The following is an 18,963-nucleotide window of genomic DNA, read 5'->3' as shown; positions in this document are numbered from 1 at the left end:
AAGCAAATCGTATGTTTAAGTGAGAATAAAGCGCGGCACAGTGCTTTATAATTAAACTAATGTAATATAGTAGCCGGAGAATTATCTTTTATTCGATCTGTTAAGAGTGGCTCGCAAACGATTGTGATCCTATCGTTCTTTGAAAATAGTGGTCATCTAGATACTCTTGCTAGTTAAAGAAGCTATCAATAGCGGGAAATTAACAGTAATCGTTAAGTCACTTCTAAATAAGAGCGATGACAATTTAAACCTTTTATTACACTTCGTCGAATTGTAAAATAACCGCAGAAGTAGCAATAATTCAAATAAAGCGTATGAAGTGACTAACGGGAAACTTTATTTTCCCGAGCATTTTCCTGCCTCTCTCCTTCTCACTCTCTCTGCCTGTTTCTCTTTTATTTTTAACCACCGTTTCCATTATTGCGTTGCATTTGTTTCGCGATTTCGTTATACCGCCACACCGCATTACGTATCATGCAAACTCTTTTATCTCGTTACATGGGGAAATAAACAAACGGAAACGGCAAGCGGTGCACCGAAATAGAAAATAAAACAAGTGAAATTGTACTCGGTTGTTTTCGGTTTCGTTAAACGTTGCTTTTAACGTGGAAGCGCGAGGAATTTTTGCAACTCCTAGAAACCATTTTTTTAATTAATTAATTGCAAAGGATTAATAGCTACTTACAGTGATTGATATATTATTTACTATGTGAACATCCATATTAAATGATGCAAAAATTTAGTTCTTCTTTCCATTTATCAACCAAGAAACGATATACATGTCTAACAGTAAGCACAAAGGTAACGCAAAAGAGATAATTTCTGCTCGAACGATAAAGAGAGCACGGGCGTACGCGCATAACACGAGGACGCATATGGAAGGAATCATAGTCGAGATAAAAGAGTTCCATGAGTCATACACGTAGAATCTTGACTTGATGATCGTAAGTGATCCTTGACGCTTAACGGCTCCACGACCTCGATTTTGGTAAAACAAGCGGAAATTGGTTAAGCGTCCGCGCGCACCACTTTGCGTCGCTGCACGCATCAACGAATCTACGACAATAATACTCAATGCGATTCCAAATTGCCATTTCGCGAAAGCATTCTCTCCGGTTAATTCGCGTTCCAGCGAAATATCGTCGATAATATCGCAGAAATGATCGAGCGCTGTTTTATCGACCGAATCTAAAGCACGTGCGCCAAAAAACAATCGTTTCAATTCTTCGAAAAGATGACGAGTTATGATTAACTGATTTGGAACAAATAAATTTGTACATTACGGTATTTGCTATTCGAGTGCGTTATATTGTATCATGTAAATCTTATTCAACGTCCACGGTATACGAAATATGTTGGTACGAAAGTAAAAGGTAATGGCTATCGAAGAAACGGACAGACAACTCGGTGAAATTCGTTTGTCTTGGGAAAAGTGAAATTCCACATGACAGTCGTTACGTGATGTTAGCCATGGAAAATGGACAAAGCCGAAAAAGACTGAAATACGTTTCCCTGTATTGGAAAGCATGGTCATATGTATCAATTGTAATATTAAATGTTTTAAGGTTTCATAAGTCTGGCTCGCATTTAGCGATACACAATGGAAGCAAATGGTTAAATCAAATATTCGAGATAGACAAATATTGGGTTATGTAGCGATTATATCATTTAAATTTGTAATTTACGAAACTATCAAGTTATTGTTATTCAACATAATAATATAGCGATGTAAAATGATATTTCCTAGACATAATATCGTGTAATTTAGATAGCTATGTGTCACCCTGATGATAGTTAATTTATCTTGCTAAAAGGATCTATTAACCTCACAATGTTTAATATGATACGTAACATTTTAATCAGAGATTTGTATCTCAATAACGAAAATGAATAATCATGTAATTGCCCCATATATGTATACACATGTAAGAATTATGTTTTTGTACTAAATATGATGCAATGCAATTAAATTATATTCGAGTTCGATCCATCTACGAATAATTTATTGAATGTTATTCTGTACTTACGTTATATACAGCGTTTTGGCACATCTGAAAATTGCAAATGATGAAATTTCTGTTTTCGTACACTTCTACCACTTGAAGTACAACATATCACGGAATACTAACACTCTTCTTCCAATATAAACGAAGAAAAAAAAAAAATTAACAGAAGATGATTTTAAAAAAGATATTTCGAAACACGATTACAAAAAATCATTAGGAAACATAGAAAACTTAGAACGTCACCTGGCGGTAGAAATGACGAAATTTAAAAACATTGATAGTCATGTCGATGAATAGTCATGTCGATAAAGACATTTTCTGTACGTTTCTCACTGTATTAAAACGATTTGTGCATCTAATATCTTTTTAAATAGTATAAATTGGACAAATCTTTATAATAATAATTCAAATGATAAATCAAAGTAAAAATATTTGTGAGACATCTTCCATATTCTTAAAGGAATCAAAATGCAGTATAAATATTATTAAATATATAAATGCTTATATATAAAGTATCAACACATATGAATAAATATGTGTTAATGAAAAAGGAATAATTATTATAAAGAAAAATTATTAAATATTGTTTTGTGAGAACACGACCATATTTTAATCTTTCGCGTTCTTTGTTCATCTAACATTCAATTAATAGTGCGTTATATGACAACTTAATCAGTATTATTTTGTTGTTGTTTAATATAACAACTATTCTTTGTGTGGCATTGATAATCATACGTATCATTTCAGAAAATATCTTTCAAATTTCTACATTACATACAGTAGATAAGATAATACATGAAACAAAACTGTGAATCAGCTTTATCATCTTTTGTTTGAATACTTCAGTAAACTTAAAATTGCATTTATTTTAAGAATCGTTAATTTTATACGTAGATACTGACATTACATTAGTATCATTACAATTTACATCAAACATTAATCAAACTAAATAGTAGCACTTTAGTTACAAACATTAAATACAATCGATTAAAAAATATATAAGATTATATCATATGATATATCAGTGCCAATACGAAGATATCATATCATGTAATTAAACATATATTAAATAACTCACCGAAACATGAGTGTGAATGTAACTACCACAGTACCGCAGCAAACGTGCTCATTGGTTACCTATAACAAAAAAAAGTTATTGTTCCCATAAGATATAAAGGATGACAATCATCTTACATTAAATAAATCTTAAAATATACATTTGTTCAAACATTCAAATAATCAAACAACCTTAACAGATAATATATACCAATAGTATGTGTTGAAGCGTGACAAAGAAAAGGAAAAAAAGACTATTGTTCCATTATTTTCGAATTTTTAAAAGCAAACAATGTTACGAATACATGTATATTATAAAATAGAAATTCAAGTATTAGGAAATAGATTTGTTTCCTTTTACAGATATAGGCGTACACTGTTATTTTTAACAAAGCAGCAACACAGGAAGCAGAAAATTTTATTGTACCTTAAATGACAAAACAAAAGAAAAAAATGTATTGTAATTCGCAGCTGCCAAGTCACCATGGATCTGAAGGTTACATATAATGTGTAAAATTGATTGACAAATGTAATATTTATTTAGTTGAACTGTCACAGGTATATACGTGGAAAGTTTGATTCTAGTCAACAAGAGCGACTACTCGGTCATTGTATACTTGCCAAAGTCAAGGTCGTCCAACTTGCCATTGTAAGGTCAAGTCGTCATGTTTACAATGTCAAATCGGAACTGTAATTCACGCGTTGTTGCACACACGCACATGCCCACGCACTAACATTTCCAACAAAACTTACGACATTGTTCGTAGCTAAAAAAAGGCAAAGCATCCCAGCGTGACTGAATAACCTCGTTAAAAAAAATTCTACGGCAGAATGTTAGGTTAGATCAGGGCCGAGCTGAATAACACGCCGGCGAGTGCACACTGTGACGTAGAATATAATTGTACTTTCGATACTTCCGCGATACTTTACGCAATATTGACGACTTTCTCAGACTTTATTCGTTACTACATCGCGAAAAATAGCAATTGCTAACAATGTAATTACCTATCAAATCTTGGTGTACATGCACTAAAAATGAGCCATCGCTCATTTAACCTTTCGCTAGAGCGTAATTCCGCCTACGGCCTAATATATCTGACATCTTATTACTGTAACCACATTCTATTCACTACCCGGCAATCGTATCATAATCTCACGCAAAAAATAATGCACGATATATTACTACTAGCGTTTCGCGTCCAAATGGTACCAACACTGCGCGAATACTGCCAACGCAATGGCGCGAACGCGTCTGAACTACGTGTTCAATTTTTACGATCGTATATTCTACTCGCTGTTATTACATTTTAGTAGATGAATATGTTTAGCGCATAATACACGAGACAAATATACATTTATATTTCACATATCTCACATTATTTAAACAAAGAATAAAGAATAAGAGAACGATAAAACATTGTAATTAAAAGACTTAAAACATTTGAAGGACTTCTTCTGGAGGATATAATTTAGTAATTATTATATCTTTATTAGGCGTTTTATTAATTTTAATGTTTTTTTTTTGGTAGAAAAATATAATTTTTTAAATAAATTTAATATATAAAATGCTTATGAAAAATAGAAATAATTTTATACTTTACCGTATTTTATATGCTACTGGTAGACAACACGATCAGGTATCGTGTTCTTCCAAAAACTTTTTCAATAGTCCATTACTTAGCGGAATGATAAGATGCTCAGCGCTGTCAATATTGCGCTTTATTTTTACTAATTTGTGATCTATAAATTCAGTCAGTTGCGCTCTCAACGCTAAATCAGAGCTAACAAGAAATCCTTCGCGGGCAGATCGATAAAGATCTTTAAATGCCATCCCTATAAATTATTAAATTTCAAATTACAAATATATTCCAAATGCAATTTTTTTTATTTTATAAATTCGTAATTACCAGTAAAATTAATGTTGCTATTATTGTCCAACTGATACTTAGCAAGCAGTATATAGATGGATTTAGCATTTGAAGTAAGGGAAAGGAAAACATTATAAAGAGATGACAAAGCAAGAGATCCACTTTGTTGTACCATAAGCGAACTCTCATAAGATGTTTCTTCTTGATAAGACAGATATGTTGTTGCATCCCACCAGAAGAAATTAAATTTTGAACGTTTTGTGTGATCCCATACTATAAACATGTAGGTACATAAAAATATATTACTAGAAATACAACTAACTGATATTAAAGAAATGTAATATCATAAGCGATCATACGTAATGGAGCATTGATGTGATCAATGGATGCTAAAACGCAAAGGTTTGGTATACTGGCAAGAGAAGACAATAAATCTTGAGCTTTACTTGTACGTAACATTATACCATCTATGTTATGTATTAATAAATAAAGTCTGTTTTTTGGATTCTTTTTAAAGACTTTCTCAATGAGATCTAAACATTCACTTGTACTGCTAGGGCAATTTAACTCTAACAAATCAACAATTATCCCATCGAGTATCTACAATATAATATTCTTAACTGTTATAGCATTTAGATATTTACAATGTAATTGTACTTGTGCGACTTACATCTTTTATAGTCAAACTGGGGAAAAATCCATTTATAACTAATGATGGATGATAAGAAATATTTTTATGAAAATCATTGATTAAACATCTTTTCGATCCTACACCATAAAGCAATACAGTGTAACCTTGCCTAAAATACATTAAAGTAATATTACCTCATTTATTCGAGTATCTACAAGTTTTTGAATACTTTATTTCTTATTGATACTTACTCCATAATAAAGTACCACATAGGAAATAATGTAACATAACTGTTAGTTAACGAATACATATGTCTTTTATGTTGTGATGACATATAACTTTGATTTGCTAATAACTGCTCTAATTTTTCTTTTGTCAAACGAGAATTACGTAAGTGTTCTAATGTTCGATCAGATGTAACTACTTTCTCTGATTGTGTTACAAAATATGCATCAGTTTGCATATGCTTTAAAAATACATGATAAACATTACTAAATAACCAAACTGAATTATAGCTATCTTTTACCATTCTCTACTTACAAAGTCTTTATGAATAACTGCAGGTTTATTTCTTGTGCTCCTTTTTGGTGTACTCAACAAGTTTGATTGCAATATTAATTTTTGTTTCTGGCTCTTTGTTTTACTTTCATCGTTGCTAGACTCTTCAGTCTCACTTTCAGTTGTCTCATTCTCGCTTTCTTCAGATGGTACAAAATCACTAGGTTCTGATATACTTTCACTTTCACTGGAAGTTAATCCAGATTCGTGTTTCCTTCGAATAACATGACCTGAATATTTAAAAATTAAAGTTACTCATAGTATATTTCTATTAATATCTTTAAAAGAACAACACAATATTTGATACACTCTCTACTTGTTATATATTTTCAACATATCATACCTTTTAAGGGTCTAGAATCTTTCTTAACTGTTTTAACTTCTTCTTTGCGATCTGTATCTATCTTCTCAAGAACAACTTTTACCTCCGATAGCCTTTTTTCTGTTATACTACCAGGCGTGCGACATAATTGTGCCTTCAGTGTCATAGATTTTCTTTTAATAGGTGTGTTTAGTTTGTAGAAAGCCTCGCCACTAACATCATTATTCGAGAATAATTCTGTACCAAAAATACATGTATCAATTGCCGAAAAATGAAACATCCAATGAAATGCAAGACATGTTAAAAGAATTACCAACTGGTTTTTGAACATTCTCTTCTATGTTTTTAAGTTCTTCTTTCATTAATTTCATTGATTCTGCATCGAGATCTTCGTCTGAAGTGGACGACGTACGTTCTTCGTGTTTCCTTTCTACAATACAAAGAACATTGTAAGAACACGTTCTGTGAAATATGTTTCCTCATTTAACAATTTCCATTACAAAACATTAAGTTATTTACTTCTTGTATATAGTACCTTTTACGCGGGCTTTTATACGACAAGATCGTCGTAAATTTTCGGTAGACATTTCAAGGGTTTTTCAATTATTTTACATACAAATGCATTAAACGTGAACAATAATTTGTGATAAACTACACTGATGTCAAAAGTCAAACACTTTTAATTGAAATTAATCAACGACACTAACAATCTCAGAATAAACACCTTCTTTGCGTACACCAAAATGTTACATCTGTTACGCCATCGCACAGTCTATTATATTTTAATTAAGTAACAAGTATCGTATCAGAATAGGAATACAATTTGCTAATTATCCTACTAAACTTGATTACTCAATGAAATATATATTATATAATTTGTTGAACAAATATTATAAAATTTTATATTAATAAATTGACAGAAAATGTGATACTTGTAAACTGTACTTCATTTTTGTGTCATTATTACAATTTGAAACTTTCACGCTTCGTTTTCATTGATTACATTAGTTAATTAAAACCGTTTTAGCGATGTCAATCTATTTTATTGAAAATACTTTCTCAAGTTTCTTCTGCGTATTTCAAATGGAATGCAGATTATTTCTTTTCTTGTCATAAACTGTATCTTGACTGCTTGAAGCGACTTGATTAATGAGAAGAGGGCTTTAACAGTGGTTTGGAACTATACTATCGCAAAAGTTTGAAATAATATATACATGGAATATATTGTAAAACATGTGATACAGTTGGTTCCAACCTATGAATTAATCAGTTTTGTTTTTATACATATCGTGCCTGTTATTATTGTTCCATAATACTGAATAGAGTGTTGGAAAATGTACACATGTAGGCTTAACATGTACATATACTTGATAGTCTGACTATTTTAAGTATAATCCATTTAATTCATGTATAGATAGCTCACCAAACGTCTTGCAATAATCTTGTTATAATATGGTAATATAACAACCATGGGACATTGTATTTTGTACACGATTATTAATATTTAGATGAAATTCATTTAGAGAACTTAAAAGATATAAATTTTATTTTATGAACGAGTAGTAAATAAGAGAAGATATTGCTCCGCAGACTTGTCAAATATGTCTGAATTAGATGGCGAAGATACTTTAACCAATCTGAACACTCAGTTAAATAAATCTATGGTTCTGATGGATACTACAGAGCCTGAAATGTCACAGCCAAAAAGTAATAAATCTATAAAGATCAATACAAAATTTCAACCGCCCAGTCCTGCTAATGCGTCTCCCGTCTCTAGAAAAAGCATTTTGAAAAAAACTGAGAGAAGAAGTTCGATCAAGATAGAGCAAAATGCTGAGAGTAACGAAGAAGCATCAAACGAAACAAATAATAGAGTATCAATGAGTGCACAATATGCTGCGAGACCGCGTAATGTAAATAAGATTTGATTCTTACACGAATTGCTATTAACTTTGAAATTATGTTATTTGATTAATTTCATTCTAGATCAATGACTTAGTAAGAGAAGATGACTTAATTGTAGAAAGCACAGATTCTTCTTTTAGCTTAGATGATTTGTCTGATAATGAAGACGTATGGATCATGGACATTCCTCTAACAGTGAGTGAAATTTATTTAAATACTTTGGATGCAAATAATATAACTAATCGGATGTTAATATTGTGACTATTGTGTGTAACTTCTAGATAGATCCGAAGGAACTTGAAGGTCAAACGTTAGTGTTTGGAGAGAAATCAAAATTTAAAGTTAAAGATGGAAGATACTGCGCACTGAATCACGAAGTTAAATGTAATATCAGTTGCGTACTTAACACTGGCAAAGTAAAATCAAAATACAAAACTGGTAATATATTTTCTCTTTTAGAATTGTAAAATATAACATTACGGATAAGAATTAATGATGTAAAATTCTTCTAATATTCATAATTTATATTTCTAATATATTTTGCATCTCTCTTTATGCACAGTCAATATAAAACCAAAAGGTACAATTACCGTTAGACGAAAACTGTCGAATATTTTGAAAACAACACCGATGCAAATAGAAGACTGTAGTGTACCATTCCCAAAAAATTTAAGAATACGCCATCCATTGTTTGGTGTAAGTCACGAAGGTAACGTTCGAAAAATGCAATAAAGTAACCGAACAAAAACTTAATAAGGAAATACAACATTGTATATCGTGAAAATCATATGGCATTGGTAAGCTGTACGCCTACATTAATTTATATAACAAGTTTCGCTGACATAGTTTTTTTACGAAGAACTAAATCGATGAATTGAGTAAATACAGATAAAGTACAATTTTATTCTAATTAGACGAATGTGAAGGACAGTGTAAGATTAGGCTCTGTGTAAAATAAAAAGCGAATAGCTGAAATTTAGGTTATCATGAAAAATTGACGGACTATTATTACATCCCATATCAACAACACGTGTAAGTTCAACGAATTTATATATCTTAGCTGATTTGAATAATTTCGAAGCCAAAGAATCTGTCCAATGAGAACGTACCCTATTTTATCGAGCGCTAGGAGTATTCGTTCTCAACTATTGGCATCGACTCCATATTGGTTACCGATTATTTCCGTGTGCGCGGTAAATACGAAGCGGAAGAAACCAAGAACAGAAATGTTGATGGTATACTTCCAATATCGTGTGAAACAGTTGCTAAATATTTATTTTATGTATCACGCGAACATCAGAGTATCGCGGTGAATAAGAAGGAACTTGGAGTGAAAAAGGACGGCGTGTAGGATAACGTTGATCGAAATTTTGGTTGACATGCGCTTTCAGAATCCTTCGCCTCTGCGCCTTTCTTTAAATACCAGTATGTAACGTCCGTTTCTGCGCAGTCGCGGTGCGCATGCGACCAGATCTAGAAGACTGTACAAAAATTTCCCAGTACAGAAAAGAGATTTGTTAGTGGAAAAGTTGTAACGTAAGTAAACAAGAGCCGAGGAATTTGGATTGACGAATGCGTGTATATAACTTTAAAGTCGACGAGAACAGTGGCACGCGGTTTTCGATTACCGAGGACCGTCGAACAGTTACTCTATCGTACGAAGTTAAGGTTAAACGAGCCAGGTATACCCTGTAACCAGTCCAGGGTATTTAGCAACCCCTTCGACGGCAGATCATTCAATCCTTTGTGACGTTCGCCGCGAACCATTCTATGTTAATCGCGATACCGCAATTTTATTTTTCATTTATTTAACATACGAGGAAACTTGTGCATTACTTGGGGACTGTACTTGTTTGCGTTCAGGCTAGGAATACGGTTCTTTTTTTTTTCTCAAAAAGTAGCCACTACAAAGTCAGATAATCGGTGAGAGTCTTTTTCTTTCACGCGCAAAATCAAGACAACGTCCATTGGCTAAAAAGGGATAAAACGAATGATGGCATCGTTGCTCTATCTGTCTTCCTTTTTGTGTCTCTATTTATCGCTTTCTCTCTCTCTCTCTCTCTTTCCCTCTCTTCGTGTCTCGCTCGCACTCTCCCACTCTCTCTCTCTCTTCTCTTCCCCCCCTCTTTCCCTTCGCCACTCCTTTCGTTACTTCCATTTCTCATTCTCTCGCTCGCCACTAGCCTTTTTCCCCCCTTCAAAATCGTATCGCGAAACGTGTCGAGACCATCGTCCTTGCATACGCGGATAGTTTTATTCGAAGCTCCGGGGGATTTACGTGTCATGCCCCACCACGGTGACTTTTCACGGATTTTCACGTAGGTCTCCGCTATGGCGTAGTACCTCTCACTCGCTCTATGACGTTTCGTTCGCTTCTCTCGACGCCACCAACAGCTGTTTCGTCCGATCGTCGCCCTCTCGTATAGTTCGTGTCTCGCCGTTAGAGCGAGAAAGAGAGAAAGTGAGTGGGAGAGTTAACAAGACGGTGGGCCCTACCGCAAGTTTTTCGTCGTCGTTCACGAACCTCGCGTACAAAACTTGTCATCCTGACCGTTCACCGTAGGGCGTACACGGCAATTACTCAAATACCCCGAAAAATCGAAAGCGTCCTTTGTCCGCGTTTATCGGTTCGTCTGACAGCACCTGTCAAACGGGCCTTCCTTTCCAACTGTTCCTCAAATCTGTCAGCCAAACAGTCCCTCGCGCGCACGCACACACACACACCACGTATTTTATCAGTTCTATTTTGCCGCGGGCCCGAATATTCCGTTCCCGATTTTTCTTCTGCTACGCGGATCGAATTCGAAAATAACTTCCTCTACGCATCAACGGTGAAATATTTAAATTGTCTCGCCGTCGTGGTCTTTCTCTCTCTCGCGGCCGCGGATCGACGTGGAATTGCACGAAAACGGCTGCTACCTCTCGGTGACACGTCTGACTCATAACATTCTTGCTGTACAACGTTTTAACGTCCCATTATTTGTTCCAGATTGTGCAAGAATATTAGCGTGTAAGAAGTTACAAGTACAGTCAATTACATAGCATCAAGACATTGCGGAGACTTTGCAAGTACGTATAACGAATTTGCATTAAGAATGAACGTTAATGGTGTCGCTTTTCTGTTAAAACGCACCTCCCATACGTTTCCAGTGTTATTGTGTACATTTTGTTGTTAAATCGATCGCCGAGATCAAACAGTTTCGATGATAAGTTACTGCGGTATTTTGCCTGTGTTTACAATCGGCGTCGTTGTGAACATTTTATGTGAAACGTATTCTGTTTGTGTACAGGACGGACGGATAGGAAAATCTTGGTAACTTACTGTATCGTGTAATATAAAAAGCTAGAAACAAAAATGTCAGTATTGAATCAAAGTGGAGAAGACGCAGTGGAATGTCCCTTGTGTATGGAACCGTTGGAAGTGGACGATTTGAATTTCTTTCCATGCACTTGTGGATATCAAATATGCCGTTTTTGCTGGCACAGAATTCGTACGGATGAAAATGGTTTATGCCCTGCCTGTCGGAAGGCCTATTCTGAGAATCCTGCCGATTTTAAACCTCTTAGTATGGAAGAAATTGCAAGGTATGTAACATATAAATTGACATTAATGATGCGTGTATATATATTTGTCTGCTATGTATTGTTCTTCTATCAGATTAAAAGCGGAAAAAAGATTAAAAGATCAGCAACGTAAGCAAAGGGTTACAGAGAACCGTAAACATCTAGCGAATGTGAGAGTAGTACAAAAGAATCTAGTATTTGTAGTAGGATTACCATTGAGACTTGCAGATGCTGACGTAAGTAGATGTAAAAAGTGACATAAATTATATATATACGTTTACGTTAAGAGACGGATGTACTTTTAAAAAAGTATATTTTTTATAAATAGTGAGATATTTGTGTATCCTAAGATGCGTTTGGATCAACGTATACTTTATGAACAATAAAATTTCAGATACTAAAGCGGCATGAATATTTTGGAAAATTTGGCAAAATTCACAAAGTTGTAATAAATCAGAGCACTTCCTATGCGGGGTCTCAAGGTCCTAGTGCTTCAGCTTACGTTACTTATCAAGTAAGTTGCCCAATCTACCTGTTTTAGTAGAAATACGTTTAAACATATTGTTAATTATATCTAAAAATCTAATAACGTTAGCGTCAAGAGGATGCACTACGTGCTATAGAGGCTGTGAATAATGTTGTTATGGATGGTCGGACAATTAAAACATCGTTAGGAACAACAAAGTATTGTTCACATTTTATGCGTAATCAGCCTTGCCCAAAACCGGACTGTATGTATTTGCATGATCTTGGGGACCAGGAGGCATCGTTTACGAAGGAAGAGATGCATCAGGGCAAACATCAGGAATACGAACGTAAACTTGTGCAATCGTTACATGCGTCACACGCATCTGCACAACGGTAATTTATTTTGTATGCAAAAATAACAGTTATTTAATTATATATGTATACTTAAAGTAAAAGAAACTACTATTTATAGAAATAATTATTATTATATACAGAAAACCTACACCGTCACCAGCAGTAACAGGCAGTATTGTTAGAGAGAATGGAACTTCAAATTCTCAAGCCAAAGAAGCTTGGCCATCGTTACAAACCGGGCAAACAAATAGTAAATGTTTCTTTAAGATAACGTGCACGTCCAAAAATGTAAATATATTCGGTCCGCTAATTACACTGTTTACGTTTTATAGGTTCACAAACAAATTGTAAAGAATTATCACCGCCATCGCAAACATCGCAACAGAACAACATAACAAACGGTAGTGGTACGACAAATCAACCGAGTCATGTGTCGTCTGGTTCTACACAACAACAGAACAACAATAATAAAGGTGAAAATATGAATATACGGAGGGGAAAGAGTAATAGTGAAAGTAAAGCACAGGCTGCGCGGAACAAACACAAAAATTGTCAAAACAAGGAGAAACACAGTACACGGACAACGTCTCGATCAGAATCTAGCTCTATCGGTACACAAAATAATGTACAGTCACAAATTAACGGACAGCAAAAAGATATTAGAAATTTCACCTCTGAATCGAATAGTGATGTATTGCAAAAATTGGGTAATAAGTGTAAATCGGAGTCACAACAGCAGCAGCAGCAACAACAACAACAACAACAGCAACAACCACAGCAGCCACCGTCTCAGCAGCAATCGCAACAGCAACAAAATAATAAAGGATCCAAATTAGTTCATCAACAACAACAGCAGCAACAATCTCAAGAACTTAAAATAAATGGAGTGGTGCAAAACGGGGAGCGTCGGCATTCGGATAGTGAGACAGATCAACAACGCGAAGGTAGCACACCAGCTAGCACAATTTCGAGTACAGAAGATTCGAATGTCAATCACCAAGTGGAACATTTAGCAGAATCAAGCGAGGAGAACAATGGTGCTGCTATTTTAGGTGAGTTCCTTATATTAGTGATCATTTCTATATGTATTGATTTTCTGCTTCTAAAATAAATATATAAAACTGAAAAAAAATATATATATATATACATATATATAACATTAAACAGAAGCATATGTATGAAAAAAAAAGAGAACAAAGTGAGAACAAATTTCTATTATAATATAGCTACTATTACAAAATATATATTAGAGTTTATGAATAAATTTTACGAAACATTTATAGAATTACGCGAACTGTTGCAAATACTTTATCATTTAAGTTTCAATACTTGGAGTATAAATATCCAGTTATTTGTTTTTATAATAATTTTCAATAATATTAGGAGATATAATGTGTTCTTTTTCAGTTATATTTAACGTTGTACAAATTTTCAACATATTTATTTTTTAAAAACACTTTTGTAGTTTAATAAAGTTTCATAGATATATATTTTCAAAAGAAATAGGAAAAAAAGTTTATATTATTTACTTATGGCAAGTTCATAAGAGGCTACATACATATTAGTTAGAATGTTTAGATCATTTAAATTAATACTATCATATGTCATGCAGAATATTTGTAATAAATCACAAATCATTCTAAATCTGTGCCTACTCTATCTTATAACGCTGTATGTTATACATCAAGCACACGAAACAATAACATTCAAAGTAATGTATAGTATATTGATGACATGCAAGTGTCTTATATGGCTATGTCTCATAACTGTAGAATAGCATTTAAATAGTTATAGATATATGCCAAAATAAAGAGAATTCTTTGAAAAAAAATAGTGACCGTTTTTGTGTTTTTGTACACACTTGACTTTATCCTTCTTGCAAGTTACATCATTTGGGCACATATATACATATCAAGTGTCTGGAAAATCGATATGTATAAAAACTTTTTACAGTATCTATCTTACGTGTATATTTATATATTTATGATTACATATGTATATAAAGAGAATTAACTTAATTGTTTTTTGATTATTCAATTGTGGCATGGTAAGCAAATTTTCCAGACATGTATTTACATATTCTTGAGATTCATTAGTGGTGGCAGAGAGGAATAGTGTTTACAAGCTGTTTATTCTGGCATTTGTACACTACCAAAACGAGCTTGATCGCGTTTCGTAGTGTAGAGATTTGTGCGTGTCATCTTTAGGTTCCTCTCCGGCTAGCACAAATTCATCACAAGGTGCCAATCAACAGCCACCACCAGGACTACATAATGGGTCTCAAATGCAACTCAATCACCGATCGATCTTTCAGACGGACAATAATAGTTTCTTCAGTTCAAATACTTTCCAGAAAATCTCTACCACCACCTCAGTGCCACCTACTTCTTTAACAGGCATGTACATACAATTTCTTTTTAGTGTTGTGATTTTCACGCATTGATTTTTCAATTAACAATCATCAGCAATATCATCACGTAAAGAATGATAAGAAAAACTTGACTAAATTTTTTCATTTATCTCACCCTCGTTTGTCTTATGCTATGAACCAAAACTTTGGAATCATTGTACGTTTCAATTTGTCAATCAAAAATACACTACAACTAGAAAACATGCTATTAATATTTGTAGCGTTAACTTTAAATTGAGAATGATTCTGTACGAACGTAACTGGGTAAATGATTCCAAACTTTGGGAAGATAGTATCTATTTTTTGTAAAATCGAATATAGAAGGGAACGTTACAATTAATTTTTTGTTGGATATGCAGCAAATCCAAACCTGAATTGGACGAGCACAGGCTTAGCTTCTATACCCGACTCGTTGCCAATGGTTCGGTCCAGCGAAGATTGGCAAGCGGCTTTTGGTTTTCAACCTGAAACCTCACGAACAAATCATGTTGTACAAAAATCCAGTCCTTCTAGTTCACCAGGAGTAGCATTCAATTCTGATGGTTTTGTAGATGAGGAAGTTTACACTAATCTGCAATACTCAACACTGTCAGAGCCTTCTACTACTTTTACGTCAAGCTTGCTTGTTAATTCCCCTGCGTCTAAATTCATGGCTGACTTTCAACAAAATTCTTTGCAACAAAGGCTTGCTCTGCAGGTAAGCAATTTCTTTGTCTAACACGTTCAAAAACAATCTGACATTTGACTACAAAGTAATGCACTTAACATAATATTGACGAGACATTAGAATGATCTATATAAATCTTTTAATTACTCTTGTAGTACTGAGTGTGATTAATAAAAAAGATAAATATGATTTTCTAAGGCACAACAAAATCAAGAGAATTGTGAATACATAAAACAAAACGGTCATGCTACTCTAGACGAAGTTCGGAATCACAAAGAGTCCGGTTCAGATATAAAGGCTGACGACGATCTAGGTTTTGATCCTTTTCACGAAACGCAAAAGGCTTTGGCTGAACTTATGGAAAATGAAATGCAAATCCAACAACAGAGGTTGTTTCAACAACAGCAACAACAGCAAAGAGAACGGGAAGAACAAAATAGGGTACAACATCAACAAAATATTGCAAACCTTGGTCAACAACATTTTCCGCAGGTAACTTATTCATTTTTTCTGCATAATAATAAAACGGAGATATATTAATTCGTTAGTTATAACTTTATTACGAGTCTGAATTTGTTCAAATTATTTTCACCCTCTTATCGTATTATTATTTATGATTATTGTTCAGGTTGCCCATATAGCACATTTACAACAACACGCCCAACATCTGCAGAACCTGCAAGTTCTCCAACAGTCGCATTCCCTGCTGTCTCGTCTTCCACAAAATTTATTACAAAGTGGTACGCAAAGTCCTGCTCAGAGTACAGTAGCTGCCAGCTTGGGACAACGTAGTCGCCTTCCACCACCAGGTTTCCCTGGTTCTACACCAAATCACATGAATTCTTTTGGTCTTGGTATACCGCGACCAGCTCCCACGAACAATGCTCTTTCGGGTTAGTATTTTCGTAATACCGTCAATAGTTTGTATTGGTGATTGTAAACGTGTTTTATATTTACTCTGTTCGTCTGCCGATTGAACGTTTGTCCAATATCTTTAAAAAGTATAAACGCATATACTTTTCTTTTTTATTTTGTATAAATTGGAAATAGTAAGCCAGTGTGAGTAAATGTGTACTTGTGGTGAGCAACAGTGTTATCCAAGTATAAAAGTGAATTCTTGTGACTTTGCAAAAATCTATATAACATTTATATATGAGTCATTCGTCTAGTGTGCTGTTTACAGGAGCACAACCACCACAGCAAAATGCCTATCTTCCAAATGGGAATCCCCTTCTGAATTCGCAAGGTACTTCCCAATTATAATCAATATTAATCATTAAACACCATGCTGTATTGCCAAACACGAGTTATGACTGATATTCGTGACCTGATTGATATTCAAAACAGGTATTAGTAAGTGCGCGGGCGATGCAGTGTATACTCTTAAGGATTGGTGTGATATTAATAATCAACAACAACAACAACAATTTCATCATCAAGCGCTGCATCAAAAAGGCGGATGGAATAACTTTGGACCTATTGCAGACTGGACTTCGATTGATCCAGCTATCGTTAGTTCTAGGCCTCTTCCATTCCAAACTACTAGTACATGGCAGTTTCCACATGTTCATCCTACACACGCTGTATCACATAATGCGCAACAGGTACCAAAGTCTTTAGAATAATTTTGTTCACGCAATATGTAAATGACTTTATTGAAACGTACATTGCTATGTTCGATTTAACGATCGATATGCGTACTCTTGTTACTTAACGAACGTTATATTTCGATCATTTTGTAAGGAACAACAGAACGCACCAACTCAACATTGGGCAATGCAACCACCTCCAGGTTTTGCCGCACCAGCGACTACGGGACAGCTGAGTAATCAACAACCAAGCACAACTGCACAGCCGCACACTAAACTTATCTCTGCAGGATCGGAAATCGAAAGTAAGTTCATGGACGGAGAATAAAAAATGTCTCTTTTTCCCATTAATGTAACGTAATACTAAAAATCTTCATTACAGATCTATAAATAAATACGAATACGCGAAGTGTACAAGTGGAATGATAAAACATCTATACGAGACAAGATGAAAGTCAGCAAACGATAAAAAAAGAAAAACCCGACAGTCTGTTGCGTACGTTTTCCTGACCCGTGTCTATATCTTTCAATTAATTTTATTCTGATACTTTATTCTCATTGGATGAATATTTATCGTTAAAAGCAAGTATTGAGAAAAAAATACTGGGAATATGATTTAACGAATACATCCGAATATATGCGACGAATATAATCCTACGTTCATGATAATATTCTCATATTTAATCTATAGTAAATTCGAACTATTTACAAGTCTGGCAGTCTTGCTACAAGTTAAGTTTATGTAGATCGAGACGATACAGGCATCAAACGTATCATGATCATGATTTAATAACTAACATGTTAAATAAGAACTTACAATGGTAATTATAATTAAACTAAAATTTTTGTGTATATATTACTCGGATCCAAGTAAACAATATTCAAGCGACACAAGAGAAATGCTTTTTTTCTGTAAATAAACATTTTCAAAAGATCTTTTATCAAGAGTAAAAAAAAATTTCACAAGAGATCGCGTAAAGGATTATCTTTCTTTTCTTTTCGTGGATTAATAAATTTTTCTTTACAAATTTTTAAGACTAAGAGATATACGTTATGTTACCGAAGAAAAAACAATTGACAAGTAACACGTCTTTTTATTTAAAATATAGTGGCATAATTACCTTTATACTATAAAGTGGCTTATATACTGGCAAACATTAGAACAAATTTTTTAACAGAATATTATCTGTTTGTCTGTTGCCTAGACAAAAGATTTCTGTTATATATGTATTATAAATATGTATTATTATTGTGAAAATACGCAGATAGATACATGCTAATAAAAGAAACTGAAATGTAAAAAAAAACAAATTTAAGGAGGCAATCAATTATTGTTTTTTCTGGAAGGATGTCAGATCCGAAATCGTAATTGAAAATTTTTAGTTCCCATGATTTGAATCAGTCATCTTATTGAAATTTATATCTAATACTCGTTTTTTTCGATCTTCCGAAGTCTGAAGACAAATTTAATACAGGATAGGATGTTTGTGCAATATCAATACGAATGAGCCTCATCAGTATTCTGTAATCCATCGAGCTCGTTCGATCTTAAAACGTGAAGATGG

General features: G+C 33.9%; 3 protein-coding genes across 13 annotated transcripts in view; 2 read left to right on the top strand and 1 right to left on the bottom strand.

Annotated features, from left to right (window-relative positions):
• The window catches only part of Orc2 (origin recognition complex subunit 2), a 95,312-nt gene extending 88,009 nt beyond the window's left edge, over positions 1-7,303 (bottom strand). The window contains exons 1-10 of the mRNA XM_076903522.1: positions 6,977-7,303; positions 6,755-6,871; positions 6,463-6,678; positions 6,102-6,349; positions 5,813-6,027; positions 5,601-5,730; positions 5,290-5,530; positions 4,970-5,203; positions 4,664-4,895; positions 3,085-3,143 (exon numbers count right to left, since the gene is read on the bottom strand). Coding sequence (XP_076759637.1) covers positions 4,696-4,895; positions 4,970-5,203; positions 5,290-5,530; positions 5,601-5,730; positions 5,813-6,027; positions 6,102-6,349; positions 6,463-6,678; positions 6,755-6,871; positions 6,977-7,028 — 1,653 coding nt within the window. The 5' untranslated portion in view covers positions 7,029-7,303 and the 3' untranslated portion in view covers positions 3,085-3,143; positions 4,664-4,695. The remainder of the gene's footprint in view (positions 1-3,084; positions 3,144-4,663; positions 4,896-4,969; positions 5,204-5,289; positions 5,531-5,600; positions 5,731-5,812; positions 6,028-6,101; positions 6,350-6,462; positions 6,679-6,754; positions 6,872-6,976) is intronic.
• Positions 7,304-7,626: 323 nt separating this feature from the next.
• On the top strand, positions 7,627-9,540 carry LOC143428447 (uncharacterized). 2 transcript variants are annotated; one of them, XR_013102425.1, is made up of 5 exons: positions 7,627-8,354; positions 8,428-8,541; positions 8,628-8,784; positions 8,909-9,143; positions 9,428-9,540. XR_013102425.1 is itself a non-coding variant. In XM_076903318.1 (4 exons), the coding sequence occupies exons 1-4, from the start codon at positions 8,043-8,045 to the stop codon at positions 9,076-9,078; spliced, it is 753 nt and encodes a 250-aa protein (XP_076759433.1). In that variant the 5' UTR covers positions 7,628-8,042; the 3' UTR covers positions 9,079-9,321. The 2 variants fall into 2 exon arrangements, 1 of the variants encoding a protein (XP_076759433.1); XM_076903318.1 differs by lacking the exon at positions 9,428-9,540 and having other exon boundaries at positions 7,628-8,354; positions 8,909-9,321.
• A 225-nt stretch (positions 9,541-9,765) lies between these two features.
• Cnot4 (CCR4-NOT transcription complex subunit 4) lies at positions 9,766-17,878 on the top strand. Of its 10 annotated transcripts, none has more exons than XM_076903310.1 (16): positions 9,766-9,882; positions 11,336-11,415; positions 11,637-11,931; positions 12,005-12,146; positions 12,305-12,424; positions 12,506-12,771; positions 12,873-12,982; positions 13,065-13,784; positions 14,940-15,128; positions 15,502-15,839; positions 16,008-16,301; positions 16,438-16,549; positions 16,993-17,055; positions 17,157-17,413; positions 17,553-17,703; positions 17,781-17,878. In XM_076903310.1, exons 3-16 carry the CDS (start codon positions 11,702-11,704, stop codon positions 17,786-17,788), a joined length of 3,000 nt encoding a protein of 999 aa, XP_076759425.1. In that variant the 5' UTR covers positions 9,766-9,882; positions 11,336-11,415; positions 11,637-11,701; the 3' UTR covers positions 17,789-17,878. The 10 variants fall into 10 exon arrangements, with proteins under 10 accessions (XP_076759425.1, XP_076759424.1, XP_076759423.1 ...); XM_076903309.1 differs by having other exon boundaries at positions 16,438-16,618; XM_076903308.1 differs by having other exon boundaries at positions 16,438-16,702; positions 17,562-17,703.
• Positions 17,879-18,963: the final 1,085 nt, after the last annotated feature.

The sequence above is a fragment of the Xylocopa sonorina genome, chromosome 10, assembly GCF_050948175.1.
Source record: "Xylocopa sonorina isolate GNS202 chromosome 10, iyXylSono1_principal, whole genome shotgun sequence".
NCBI lineage: Eukaryota > Metazoa > Arthropoda > Insecta > Hymenoptera > Apidae > Xylocopa > Xylocopa sonorina.
The sequence above is the reverse complement of the archived record's forward strand: the minus strand, read 5'-3'. Positions and strand labels throughout refer to the sequence as shown.